The sequence below is a fragment of the Borostomias antarcticus genome (assembly GCF_949987555.1).
Source record: "Borostomias antarcticus genome assembly, chromosome: 1".
Taxonomy (NCBI): domain Eukaryota; kingdom Metazoa; phylum Chordata; class Actinopteri; order Stomiiformes; family Stomiidae; genus Borostomias; species Borostomias antarcticus.
The window spans coordinates 25,664,480-25,679,479 of NC_140234.1; the positions used below are offsets into that span (position 1 = coordinate 25,664,480).

Below are 15,000 nucleotides of genomic sequence, written 5' to 3' on the forward strand. Positions count from 1 at the left end.
CACTAACACACACCTCAACCATGACCATTAAAGGGCAATGCTCGTTTTTGACAACCTGGACCTTATTTACGACATATTATAAGAAGTTTGACTCACCGAGATCACTTTGGTGTAGTTCGGAGGCCTGTAGAAGAAATTTAAAATCCAACGCGAGCCAGTATATCCATGTAACGTTGATCGGGGCACCGAGAATGCAGTTTCTCAAAATCTATTTTCGGCCGCTAAACGGTTGTTTTCATCAATCAGATTGGATGAATCGACAGTTGAGATTCTTCAACGCGAGGCATTGTTTCGGTTTTCAAATACGGGGTCTTTAGCCTCTGTAATATGATCTTTACACGCCTTTCCCCACTTGCTCCAGCACGCATGCGCACAGGCCAGCGCGCAGACTGGCTATTCTCCGGCTCACATTCTCTGCGCTACGATCGTTGTTGGTGACGAGAATATTGTCGTCGTCATTCGTCAGCAACAATCCGATCGTAGCGCAGAGAATGTTACACCAAAGTGATCTCGGTGAGTCAAACTTCTTATAATATGTCGTAAATAAGGTCCAGGTTGTCAAAAACGAGCATTGCCCTTTAACACACACCTCAACCATGACCACACTAACACAAGGCTCCGAACCGGTGCAAGGAACGGAAACGAAAACCGAAAACGAACGAATTTGACATCTTTAAAACCGGATAATAACATTATTTTTTCGTTCTTTGTAGTAGGCCTATATAACTTACAAATAATTTTAATGGCCGAATAGGCTAAATTAAATTTATTAAATTTGTAGCCAACATCTTGTCCTTTTTGTAATGTAGCCTAGGCCTAAATCTGTTATTTCACAGTCAGGATCTTAAATGCTTGCTTAGCGAAATGAAGAGATTTAGATATTACAACAACACACCATAGCCTAGTTCAGACTAGGGATGTGCGCAGCGACTATTTTCACTGACAACTAGACTGTGGTTTTGTAACCGATTACATGACTAGTCTAAAAACAGGATTCCCAAGTTTCTACAACAAGTGCTACAGTATTTAGAAAAATTGAGGATGTTTCTCAAACTCTGCAAGCTAAGATGCATGACTATTCTTGATGTTTCCCAACCACTCAGCGGCAGCCAATTTGCACGCGTTGCGCAGGGCTGTCACACTCTCCTTTGTTTGCCTGTGCAAAACAGTAGTTCAGCCTGTCCTTACAGCTTATTACTTAGCAAAGATATCAATGTGATTTATTTTGTTTAATTGAAGAAGAGTAGGCTAGCCTATAGCCTGTAATGTTTCAGTAGGCTAAAACTAGATTTCACATAAAGACCGCGGATGTCAGAGAGGGCAATAACGTTCGAAGGCAAATTTATTCCAACATTGGTCCACAAAGAATGATGCAAATAATAAAGTGAAAGAAAGAATAGCCTACTGTGCAAATATAATGTTTTATATGGACCTGCGTGTCTGCAATAAAGTTCCTCTATCTTTATAACCAACATTCAGCGGAAGCCAATTTTCACTCGTTGCGCATCTCGCTCCAAGTATGCCCAGCTGGCACACGACCGACCTTAAACTTTGAAATATAGTTGGATTAATGTCAGTCGTCGTTTCAACCTTGAAACAATATTGAATGCTCAATGGTTGAAAAGGGTTGATAAAATACTTAGAAATCAATGTTGAAATTCTGTTGAAGATCTGTACGTTGATCTACAACAACATCAACATGATGTCTTCAACCTGTAGCCCTTAAATGCACAATATGTGTAAAAAGTGGCCCAACGAAGTTGTTGCTTTATATATCTTTGCACTAAATTATTTTTATTGGTCACAAATCCTTATTTTGCGCTTGCACAAAGAATGAGATTCGAATTTCCTTTTGTGGACATCCGAGGATGTCCTATTATGGACATCGTAGTTTCTTTGGAAATTTTGTTGCGGTGCATCGTGTGTTTGTCTCGCAGCTGGACGTAGCTAGTATCTACTTATATACAAGCTGAGCAATGTGCCAGTCATTCCCTTGATGTCCAACTTTTGCCGCTACTTGTAGATTGTAAGGTTAATATATTGTTTAGCTTGCTAACTAAGTTGGTTTTGCTTTCGCGTTTTAGGCTACATCCTGGGTCGTATTGTGCTGCAGAGGTTGTATGTTTAGAAAGCTAAAAGCTGTTACCAGCCGGCAGATTGACTGTGAATGCCTTTTTCTGTAGCATTGCTGTATAGAAGTATGTCACAAAATGTGTTTGTGTGTGTGCATGCCAGTGCCACAAACACTTATTTTTCACATTATTGTTGGATTGATGTTGTTGCTATTTGCACAGTTGTCAGTGTTGCAACCCCATTCACTGCTGTTGTAGGCCTATGTGCATCTTGATTCTAATGTAAAATAAATTTTTAAAAAGTTCACGCCTTTGTTCTCTGTGGCTACATGATTGAAAAGTAATTAGTTGAAACAAAGTTGCAGATTCAACAGTGATGCAAAGTTGACTCAAAGACCTTAATTTACCCATGTTGAAAAGTAAGCCGTTGAAACAAAGGATTTCAAAGTTGATTCACCTTTCAAATTCAACACATATTCAACAGTGATTGAAAGACCTTAATTCACCCATGTTGAAGAGTAAGATGTTGGAACAACGTCGCGATATCAACGTTAATTCACTTTTCAAAATCAAAACCTAATCCAACGTTGATTCACATAGTCACATGACGTTGAATCACCCGTGAATCAACGTTGAAATGCCAGCTGGGTGGTTTGGCTATTTAAAACACGGAGTAGGCTACTTTGTGACAGTTGCTTGGATGTATACTGGTATGCATAAACCTATGTTTTGCGAATTTAATGGTCTGCCTCCTTCAGAGTTCAACTCGGCAATTAGGCTGTGAAAGCGAGCGCGCCTCTTGGAATCTAGTCTATTGTTGCACAGATTTCCGTCACGTCTTGACTTTCACAAACCAAATGATTAGGCTACATTAATTAATATGAGCACACTTTAGTGACAATGTGCCGTGCAACCCTGATCATTGAATAGCATAAGTTAAATTACTATAATATTAAAGACGGCGGATGCCAGACGATAGGCTACGTATTAGGCGTAGGCTATATATAGGCGCCAAATCCGGAGCTCCCATACAAAAGGAACGCAGCATAAACAATAGGGATTGCGCAGATGAATGAAAGAGGTGACTAATTATTTATAAATAACATAAAACAAAATAAAAACAAACAATAGGCCTAAATGCTTAGAATAAAATAGCTTGCAGCAACAGTACAAGAAAATATTTTTAAAAGGATGATGAGCTTATGATAGACCTGCGCAGACCTGCGAATAGTTTACGGTGTGGATTAAGGGCATACGGGAATAGGACTAATGTTGCGTATTTCTTGTAAAATAATCAACAAGGCTACACTACAGCACACATCACCAAGGCTAATATTGTTGGCAATAAGGCCACAACCCTAGACTTGTTGATTAGGTTATACCTTACAAGAAATACTGTAGGCCTGTAGAGTCTTATAGGCTAACACCCCCGGAACGGTGAACGGAACGTTATTTTTCGTTCTTAACCGGTTCAGGAACGCTATGTTGGTGGCGCAACACGAGAAACGTTAAATATGCTGGTTCTGCACGGAGCGAACCGATTTAAAAATAATTTCGTTTTTAAGCCCTGCACTAACACACACCTCAACCATGACCACTAGTGTGTGTGTGTGTGTGTGTGTGTGTGTGTGTGTGTGTGAGAGAGAGAGTTCAAGTGTGTGTGTGTGTGTGTGTGTGTGTGTGTGTGTGTGTGTGTGTGTGTGTGTGTGTGGTGTGTGTGTGCATGTGTTCGTGAGTAGGTAGTCTCGCGGGCCAGACGAGTTGACTTTCAGACCGGATTGTCTAGAACGTCTGGAATTCAGGTGCTGAAATTTTGTAAGTTTGGAAGTTGGAGAAAAAACGGGCGGATATCCCGTCAAAATTCCGTAGAGAGTAGTAGGCTGTCCGGACCGGAAGTGATTCGTTTTTTTAAGAACTTCCTTTCAAAAATTCTAAGCGGCTGAAGTCCAGACTTTATTTATTTTATTTAGAAGTTTATTTCAGGGACAACATACAAATACATTAGTCTCCTTAGAGAGAAGATGCATTGTACTAGATTATAGCTTTTGCTAATTTCCATCTAGAGTCCCATATACATACAACAATACAATAAAAATTATGCAATAAAACATGCATTTGTACAATACGATGAAAACATGCATTTACATATTAAAACACTACATTACAGATTCCATGTCATACCCCTCCTTCCCCTCTCAACCCACGCACACACACACACACACACACACATTTAATACTATGTTACAGATTCCCTGTCATACCCCCCCTCCCCTCTCAACCCACGCACACACACACACACACACACACATTTAATACTATGTTACAGATTCCCTGTCATACCCCCCCTCCCCTCTCAACCCACCCGTACACACACACACACACCATGCACACACACGCGCATGCACATACACCCTACAGAGTGGGAACAGAATTGACTATCTAGCAACTGTTCTTTCAAGTGAGCTTTGAAGGTGCCAATTGAGTTCCACTGAGTTATTGCTTTTACAGTGAAAGATGACTGTCCAAACAGTGTAGCGGAAAGATTTAGCGCAGTCAAGTGCGAACACTGTTCTTGTCACTCTGCTTGAGTTTGTGGATCGAAAGTGTACAAACTCGCCCAGTGGAGAAGGTGCCGAGCCATTAAGGATTTTGTAAATCATACATAGGTCTGCTAGTTGTCTGATGTGATCAAAGCCCAGTAGTCTGTTTCACAAGGATCCTACAGTGGTGGAAATGCATAGGCTTTTTGTCTAAAGTTTTCAGGGTTTGCTTGTAAAGGGAAGCAAGAGGTCTTGTAACTGATTCGCCAGCTTGTCCCCAGCATGTGATACAGTATGCTATGTGGGAGAGAACCATGGCATGCATGAATGTCTTTAGCCCTGTTTTAAGGTTACTTATGATCATATACAATGGTTCATATCAGAATGTTGACAAAACTAGCACTTTTGAGAAAGTCTTCTAATTGCTCTACCACCCTTTTGGTCATACAATGGATGTGGGTGGGCACCTTGAAAAATCTTCCAAAAAACGTTAAACTCTTGATTTCAAAGACAAGAAGCTCACCGAGGGGGTAATTGGTGTCCGTTGGTGTTCTGACATCAAATTCGCCGCAAAGTATGAATCCTGTAGGGTTTTATTGATCATTTTATGAAACGCATTGACTTGTAGGCTATTGATGCAACCATTGTAGATGTGTAGATCAATCCGCAGAGGGGATTCAGGAAGCGGAACTACTTACGGTAGCTATTGTTATTGTTTATGTTGCTAGGCTACCTAGTTTGCGGAGGTTTACACATGTATGTGCTGCGACTAAATAGTTTGATGCTAAATATTTTTTAAAAGCCTTTCCAGGTGAACTAGAATCTTACTTTATGGCGAATTATATGTCAGAACGCCAACTAACACCTAGGTGAGTTTCTTGTCTTTGAAATCGAGAGTTTAACATGTTTTTCAAAGATTTTTCAAGGTGCCCACCCACATCCATTGTATGACCAAAAGGGTGGTAGAGCAATTATCAGACTTTGTCAAAAGTGTTAGTTTTGTCAACGTTTTGATCTGAACCATTGTATATGATCATAAGTAACCTTAAAACAGGGATACACATGCATTTTCCCTTTAATACTCCTTTAATGAGTAGAAAGTCACCACGTTAGCTCGAGCTGCTGTTCTCGTTGACGAGTTTGCGCTGACGCACAAACACAGGTCTGGGGTGTCTCGTTCAGACAAGAGCTCGTCTAATGTCTCTGCTCCATTTAAAGTGCAGTCACATCCTCCCAGCCCATCGTCGTCTCCATCCAGTGATGAGCGGGAGTGTTACTTTTGTCATCGTGTAGGTCACATTAAATCAGACTGCCCTGCTCTAAAACGAAAGATGGCGCAAAACAAACGCGTGAAAGAGGTGTCACTGGTGTCTACTCTTCCAGTGGGGGAGTGTGGCTCACCAATGAACCCTGTCTTTAAACCGTTCCTATTGGACGGGAAGGTTTCTCTCTCAGCAGATCAGCGTTCGGTGTGCATTTTATGTGACACCAGAGCTGCCCAGTCTTTCATATTGTCCGATGTGTTACCATTATCGGAGGGCTCCTCGTGTAGGTCAAGTGTGTTGTTGCAGGGCTTTGGAATGGGGTACGAGTCCGTGCCTCTTCACCAGATACACTTATCCTGCAGTTTAGCCAATGGTATTCACCAGGTGGGTGTGCGCCCCTCGCTACCATTGGAAGGTGTTTCATTCCTCTTGGGAAATGACATTGAGGGTGGTAGGGTAGCTCCGGTGCTGGAGGTTTTAGATCTAGGAAAAACTAAACTAGCAAATCTGCTTTAAAAACTAATCAAAACTAAACTGAAATTGAAAACAAAAAGTTAAAACGATATAGTAATAAAAACTATTATACAAACAAAACTATTATAACCTTGCTCCGGTGTTATCTGAGGGGACTGTGTCTCCTCAGGTGCCTTCTCTGAGTGTTGTCGAGAAGAGTAGTAAGTCTAGAACTGAGTCTGAGTGTGTTAAATCCCCTCCCGAGTCACAGTCTCTACCAATGACGAGGGAAAACCTCATTATCGCTCAGAAGGCAGACAACAGCCTCTCTAAATGTTTTGCTATGGCTCTTACCCCAGAGGCAGCTACAAAGAAAGAGGTGGTTTATTTCATGGAGGAGGGCCTTCTGATGCGAAGGTGGGCTTCGCGCTCAGATTATGATTGGAATGTTGTGTGTCAGGTTGTGGTGCCTGTTCCATTCCGCCACTCTGTACTGTCCCTAGCGCATGACCATCTCTGGGCTGGACACTTGAGGGTAACAAAAACCTACGACCGGGTGTTGAAGCACTTTTTCTGGCCAGGGTTGAAAAAGGATGTGGCTAGATTTTGTCGCACTTGCCATGTTTGCCAGGTAACGGGGAAACCGAATCAAGTGATTCCACCTGCTCCTCTGCATCCTATCCCAGCGTTAGGGGAGCCTTTTGAACATGTGTTCGTGGATTGTGTCGGTCCTCTCCCGAAGACAAAGTCGGGTAACCAATTCTTGCTCACTATAATGTGCGTTGCCACCCGATACCCGGAAGCTATTGCTCTTAGGAAGATCTCCTCACAGTCAGTAGTAAGAGCCCTGATCAAGTTCTTTTCTACATTTGGGCTGCCGAAAACAGTACAAACCGATCAGGGTACTAACTTCCTATCAGGCATTTTTGAGCAGGTAATGAAAACATTGTCCATTACGCACCGGGTATCCACCGCTTACCATCCTCAGTCGCAAGGCGCGCTAGAACGCTGGCATCAAACATTTAAATCTGTCCTGCGCAAATATTGTATGGAGACAGAGCGAGACTGGGATGAGGGGGTCCCGTTGGCATTATTTGCAGTGCGGGAGGTCAAACAAGAATCCATGGGTTTTAGTCCCGCATAACTAGTGTTTGGTCATACTGTCCGGGGGCCCCTGAAGTTGTTGAAAGACCAGATTTTGGGCGGGAGCTCGCCCGTTAAAAAGAAAGTTTGATACAGGGGCCATCCCGCGGTCATTGCAAGTCCTGGTTTTGCTTCCAGTCCCTGGTTCTTCTTTACATGCCCGGTTTGCAGGTCCGTTCTGCATTGACAAGAAATTGAGTGATATGGACTATGTGGTTAGAACTCCTGATCGCAAGCGGAAAACCAGGGTCTGTCATTTAAACATGTTGAAGCGCTACTGCGCTAGAGGTGATGGAGCATCTGAGACGCCTCCTGATGCGCAAAGTAGGCCTACTGGTGCTGATGAAATGAAATGAAATCATGTGCGCTCCTTTTTCTGAGCGGGATGAGGATGGCCTGGCGCTGCGTAAACTTCAGCAGCAGACCCCTCGGCTGGGCAATACTGAGATGTTGAGGGATCTGCCTTCCCTGATGCCTCATTTGAGTAATGAGAAAAGGTCTGACCTCTTTAAACTTATTTCGGATTTTCTCAGCCTGTTTGGAGACGTGCCCACTCGCACGACGGTTTTGGAACATGACATAGATGTGGGTGAGGCACGGGCTATAAAACAACATCCATATAGAGTGAATGCGGCAAAGAGAACGCTGATGGAGAGGAAGTGTCTTATTTATTATAACATGATTTGGCCCATCCTAGTACCAGCCAGTGGAGCTCTCCTTGTTTACTAGTACCAAAACCCGACTCCACAGTCCGGTTTTGTACGGACCATCGTAAGGTAAACAAGGGCTGTGTTCCGAATCGCATACTACCCTACTATAAAGTATGCCAAAACAGGATGTAGTATGTCCCAATACATAGTATGCCACATGCAGTATGGCAAAAATACCAGGATGTCCTACTACATCCGGTCGTATTTTGCAGTATGCAAGGTAGCAGGCTTTTCTGGCTATTCTGACCCACAATCCTGTGCGCAGCGGAAATGTGCGTCACATGTGCGAGTCTTGACAGCTGTAGACGAATGTCGCGTTATGGACAGCGACGGATGTGGGCAAATTTCAAGGTGCAATGTTATGACAAGGTAGTATGTCCCAATTGGATGCCTACTGCTTGCAAAGTACGTACTTTCTAAGGGGAGCTGTAGTAGGTACTGGTAGTAAGAAGTAGAAGTATGCGATTCGGAACGCAGCCAAGATCACCGTCCCTGATTCTTTTCCTATGCCTCGGGTCGATGACTGTATTGATACTATAGGTTCCGCCTCCTATGTAACAAAACTGGATCTTCTGAAAGGATATTGGCAAGTGCCACTTTCATCTCGAGCCTCGGAGATGAGTACATTTGTGACCCCTGACGCTTTTCTACAGTACTCGGTAATGGCATTTGGCATGAGAAATGCGCCCGCTATTTTTCAGCGGCTGGTGAATGTCGTTTTTGCGGGGGTGCCAAACTGCACCGCATATCTGGATGACGTTGTGGTGTATTCGTCTGACTGGCCTAGCCATGTATCTTCCCTGAGGACGGTTTTCCAGAGACTGGCTGCTGCCTCTCTCACTCTCAATTTGGCAAAATGCGAGTTTGGGAAGGCAACAGTGACATCTGGGAAAACAGGTGGGGGGAGGTCAGGTGCGCCCTCTGGAGGAGAAGGTTGCGGCTATAGCTGCGTTCCCTGTGCCAAGTACTAGATGTGAGTTACGTCGGTTTTTGGGGATGTCAGGGTATTACAGGGGGTTCTGTCTGAACTTTTCGACAGTGGCAGCACCGCTGACTGATTTGATTAGTCCTTTGGTTCCGTATGTATGGACTGATGAGTGCCAGTCAGGTTTCGAGAGCTCTAAGGTCCTCCTGTGCAGTGCCCTGGTTCTCAGTGCGCCTGATTTCAATACCCCTTTCTCTCTGAGGTGGATGCCAATTCCTTTGGAGCTGGTGCAGTGTTAACTCAGATGGATGCGGATGGTCTGGTCCATCCAGTTGGTTACTTCTCCAAGAAGTTTACCAGTTGCCAGAGGCGCTACTCGACCATTTAACAGGAGACGTTGGCGCTGTTACTGGCACTACAGTTCTTTGAGGAGTACCTTGGCTCCAGCGCTGAGCCTGTGGTGGTCTTTACCGACCACAATCCTCTTGTTTTTTTGGATCGTATGTACAACCACAACCAGCGCTTGATGCGCTGGGCTGTTATGCTGCAGACGTATAACCTCATTATACGGCACAAGAAGGGCACTGAAAATGTGTTTGCTGATGCCCTTTCTAGAGTTTAAGTTGCTATTGTTGTATGGACTAGTGGTGGAGGATGGGTGGTTGGTGTCGTCAGCCATGGGCTGACTCTTTATGGGGGGGGAGTGTTACGGTCTGTACTGTTCTTGTTTGTGTTAATGTATGCAGGCCTGCATGTTATGTATGTGTTGTCTGTCCTGGTGTTTTGTGGTTGTTTGTCTCCCCCTGGTGTCCCCAGAATTGTCCCTTTCTTTCAGAAGCTGAAGCTGCTGGCGCCTTTGTCTATCATCACACCTGTTCCGTGTTAAATCAGCCACGCCTTCTCCTCCCCCTATATATAGTCCTGGGTTTTCTTTGTTCTCTCTCTCTCTCCCGGGTGGCGGTGCCAGGAGGGGAGTGGTTGGTTTTGTTTGGGTAACTTTTGTTGTATTAGTTTGTGTTAACCTCTGTTCAGACTGTTTTGTTAGTTTCTGTTATGTTATCTTTAGAGCTCATCAGGGACATTTGGGTAAGTTTAGACACCCTGGGGTCTAAGTGAGCACCAACCCCTGTATTTAGGGGTGCCTGTAAAAGGTGTGGGGGGGGTTATTTATGTTATATTTTGTTTGGTGCCACTGATTAGTGCCTTATGTTCCCTATGTTGCATTATATTTGTATTCAATAAATATTCTTTTGTTGAATTTCCAGTTTAAGTTGTGGTTTTGTGTGGCTGCACCCTCATTGGTTTGTGTCTGTTGTGGTAAATGTTGCGCCTTGGTCCTCCGGCCATCAGGGGGCGTAACAGAGACCTTCTATGCTGACCTGGATAACATCCTAAACCAAGTTCCCAACGAGGACAAGCTTATCCTGCTTGGAGACTTCAATGCCAGGGTGGGACGAAACCACGATCTATGGAGAGGCACGATTGGGAAGGAAGCAGTTGGCAACACCAACTCCAACGGTGTTCTACTACTGTCAAAGTGTGCAGAACACAACCTGATCATCACCAACACACTTCCACCAGAAGAACAAACTCAAAACATCCTGGATGCATCCTTGCTCAAAGCTCTGGCATCTCATTGACTACATAGTCATCTGCACCAAAGACCGCCATGATGTGCTCAACACCAGAGCGATGATCAGTGCAGATTACTGCTGGACAGACCACCGTCTCATCCGCTCCATCATGTCCATCAGTCTTATGCGGAAAAGACAGGTGCAAAAAAGACAGTGTCGGCCAAAGCTGAACATCGAAAGGCTGGGCTGGGTGACACCGACTTTCAGCAGCAGCTTCAGGCCACTCTCAGCACTGATCTGCCCAACCAATATCCAGATGATATTGAGACACACTGGGACCTGCTGAAGTCTATTACCATCGACTCCTGTAAAAGCACCCTCAGTTACAAGACCCGTAAACATCAAGACTGGTTTGATGAGAACGACAACGAAATCCTTCGGCTCATTGACATCAAGCGGCAAGCCTTTATTGCCTGGCAAAATGACATCAGCTGCAAGGCAAAAAGAGCAGCCCATGCCAAAGCAAAGGCAGTCATCCAATCTCGAGTCAGGCAACTGAAGAACGAGTGGTGGACAAGAAAGGCTCTGGAGATTCAGCAGCTTGCTGACTGTGGGGACACCAGAGGTTTCTTTGATGCCACAAGCGCTGTATATGGCCCTAGCCACCGTTGCCTAGCTCCCCGTCGCTCCAAGGATGGACTGGTGCTGCTGAAAGACAATGAGTCGATGGCAACCAGATGGAAAGAACATTATGAGGAGCTGCTGAATCGGGACACCACCCCTGAGATGGAGGCCCTTGACCAACTGCCTCAACAGCCCATCAAGGAGGACATGGGAGCACATCCCAGTCTAAAAGAGGTGCAGGACACCATAAGGAACATGAATAACAACAAGGCTACTGGAGCTGACGGCATCCCAGCAGAGATCCTGAAGGCAGGTGGGCCTGATCTCCTCAGCCTTATCTATGCCCTGCTCCTCAAAGTGTGGGAAAAGGAGGAAATTCCAGCACAACTCAGGGATGCCCTAATAGTCTCCATCTTCAAGAAAGGAGATAAGGCAGACTGCGGAAACTACTGCGGTATTTCCCTTCTGTCCACCATTGGGAAAGCTCTCGCCCGGATCTTGGCAAACAGGCTCCTCCCCCTGTCTGAAAACATCCTTCCTGAATCTCAGAGTGGCTTCCGTCCAAACAGAGGTACCATGGACATGAGATTCATCGCTCGCCAACTGCAAGAAAAATGCTGGGAACAAAATCAGTCACTTTACATGGCGTTCATAGACCTCACCAAATCCTTTGATTCTGTGAATCGTCAAGCTCTTTGGCTGGTTCTGGCAAAGATTGGCTGCCGAGACAAATACATCTGAGGAGACAACCATTTTCGAGGAAGTACACCACCGCCTCAGCTCTGCCAGTGGGGCATTCTCAAGACTGAGAAAAAGGGTCTTTGAAAACCGTGACCTCCAAGCCAGGACAAAGATTCTGGTTTACAAAGCTGTAGTGCTGCCCATGCTACTGTATGGGTCAGAATGCTGGACCACATACAGTAGGCACCTGAAGGCCCTAGAGGCATACCATCAAAGATGCCTCAGGAAAATCCTCAAGATCACCTGGGAAGATAAACGTACCAACATCAGCATCCTAGAGGGGGCCAACATCTCCGCCATCACTGCCATCATTGCCCAGCACCAACTTCGATGGACTGGCCATGTGGTCCGCATGCCCGACTCTCACCTCCCAAAACAAGTCCTATACTCCCAGCTCTTTACAGGACAACAAAAGGTCAGCAAAAGGACAACATCAAAACAAACATCAAGAAGTGCCACATAGACCCTAAGACCTGGGAGGCCACAGCAACCAACAAGGTGGCCTGGAGACAACTTGTCCGAGATGGAGCCGCACAATATAATGACGACCTCCACAGTGCTGTGGAAGACAAGCGCAGATGCAGAAAGAAGAGCGCTTCCACCAAAAAGGTTCAACCCAGACCCACGACCCTCACTGCCCATCCCTGCCCACACTGCACCAAAGTATGCGGCTCCAGGATCGGCCTCTTCGCCCACCTGAAGACCCACAAGGACTAAGAAGGAGGACAGTCATACTCAACCCCGAGTGACCGCAGATGATGATGATGGGTGTGTGTGTGAGAGACTTCATGTGCGTGTGTATGTGTTTGTAAGTAGGTTTGTGTGTGCGTGTGTGTATATGTGTCACACCTGTAGGGACGAGGATGTTGGCGAAGATAATGAGGCTGGAGATGATGAGGCAGATGGCCTGGGTGGCGCGCCGGCCCAGGTAACTGAGCATGATCAGAGCTAGCAACTTAGCGGGGATGTCCACCATGCCGAAGATGACCTGCATGAGGTAGATGTTCACCCCAAACTTCTGCAGGTCCATAGCCAGACCGTAGTAGGCGAAGCTTGTGGAGAACCTGGTGGAGGCAGAGACACTGAGGGTCACAACTCTTAATATGGGTACAAATGGGCTAAAAAATGTAGAAAAAAGTTTGGTGGCCATTTTGATTTCTTATCTTGAACATGCCTCCTATTCAGATACAGTTGGACACCCCTTGTAGAATGTTTATCACTGAAAGAACACCAACTTTCAAACAGTTATTTGCTGCAGTGGAGCAGAGATGTGTTACAGGTGAGCAGACACTGGGGCCACATTCTCACATCCACAGGCTCCCACACAAAGAGAACAACCTCCAGGGATATTCTCTATACTTATTCTCAGTTCTTGACTGAGGTTAATCTGTGTTCTAGATGTTCTTGCTTCTAGACTGAGGTTGATCTGTGTCTAAGAAACAACCCTTCATGTATGTATCCAGCTACAGCTGCCTCCCAGTCAGGTGACTGTGGTGTAACAGCTGGGGAACGAACCGCGACCTTCTGCATGGGAGCCCAAACCTAAACCAGACCTAGACCGCCACAGCAGCTCATGGTGACCTGGCCCCACGCTTGGCCCCGCCCCTACCAGACGACCTGGCCCCGCCCCTGGCCCCACCCCTGGCCCCGCCCCTACCACACGACCTGGCCCCGCCCTTGGCCCCGCCCTACCAGACGACCATGAGGCAGACGGAGATCCTCCTCATCATGCGGGTCCTCAGCAGGTCGTAGGCTGTGTACGTCGTCCTGCTGGACTGGATCTCCTTATGCATGTGGGACTCCAGCACCTGGCCTCACACACACACACATGCGCACACACGCACACACACACACATGCGCACACACACACATGCACACACATGTGCATACACACACACATGCACACACGCAAACAGAGTAGGGGTTTCACAGAAAAGTTGACTACTTGACACTGCATCGTTGTAGACTAATCATTTTTCTATTATTATTATTATTAATTTTTTTTAATATATATGTATATGTTTATTGGGTTTTGCAATAACATACAATTGTATCATCAGAGTAATTATAAAAAGTAAAAAGGCATATATTCCCTTTATAAAAAGACATAATATAAAAAGGTGACCATTGCCATAATGCTAAATCCCTTCATCTGTGGGTTTTAGTCAGTAATAAAGCAGTGGCAGTGCATCTACAGCAGATATGCAGCAGGGGGCGCTGTGGGGAGTTGTTGAAGTCATAGCTGCCAAGCGTGACTTTAACACTGTGCAGTGAGAGCGCTAAAGCAGCAGACATGTGAGGCAGATGTGCGTCCCAAAGTCCGATTACAATCAACGGTGTGGAAATACTTTACCAGAGCAGATAAAAGTCAGCTGCAATATATGTTAGGCCACCCCAAAGTACCACAGCAGTACCAGAGTTTTTACCACTTTTTTTCTTGAAATGTGAAGTAGTTGATGTCTATTAAAATGCAGCAATCGTGAATGCCCTCACACTCACACACACACACATGCGCACACGCACATGCGCACACACACGCACATGCGCACACACACACACACACACACACACACGGGGGATGGCATTCAGGATGACCCTTCGTCGCACTGAAATGAAAAAATCATTCTGTCCCATGTTGGTTCACATAATTGGTCATAGTGTTCACCTATTCAACGATGCATGACCAAAAAAAGTAAAAAAATCTACTTTTGTTGTAATCTTATATCAAAGTATATCATTTCTTACTTACTGGAAAACGGTAGGTCATGTGCAATTACGACAACAGGTACCTTAGATTTTAGGCCAGTAATCTCACGACATCCACCCGTCAATCAACGCTATCCTTCTATCTAATCTGTCTAAAGTTCTTAAAACCCGTCCACTTGTCAATGTTCCAATCAAATTCCTCTAAACATTATGTCCCACCCTCATAGCTTGTTTGCGTCGGAAATAA

General features: G+C 45.3%; 1 protein-coding gene across 1 annotated transcript in view; it reads right to left on the reverse strand.

Annotated features, from left to right (window-relative positions):
- Positions 1-15,000, reverse strand: part of oatx (organic anion transporter X) — a gene marked incomplete at both ends in the record, with an annotated part of 22,088 nt that overhangs the window by 643 nt on the left and 6,445 nt on the right. The window contains 2 exons of the mRNA XM_084438490.1: positions 12,897-13,111; positions 13,740-13,855. Of these exons, the coding sequence (XP_084294616.1) occupies positions 12,897-13,111; positions 13,740-13,855 (331 nt within the window). The remainder of the gene's footprint in view (positions 1-12,896; positions 13,112-13,739; positions 13,856-15,000) is intronic.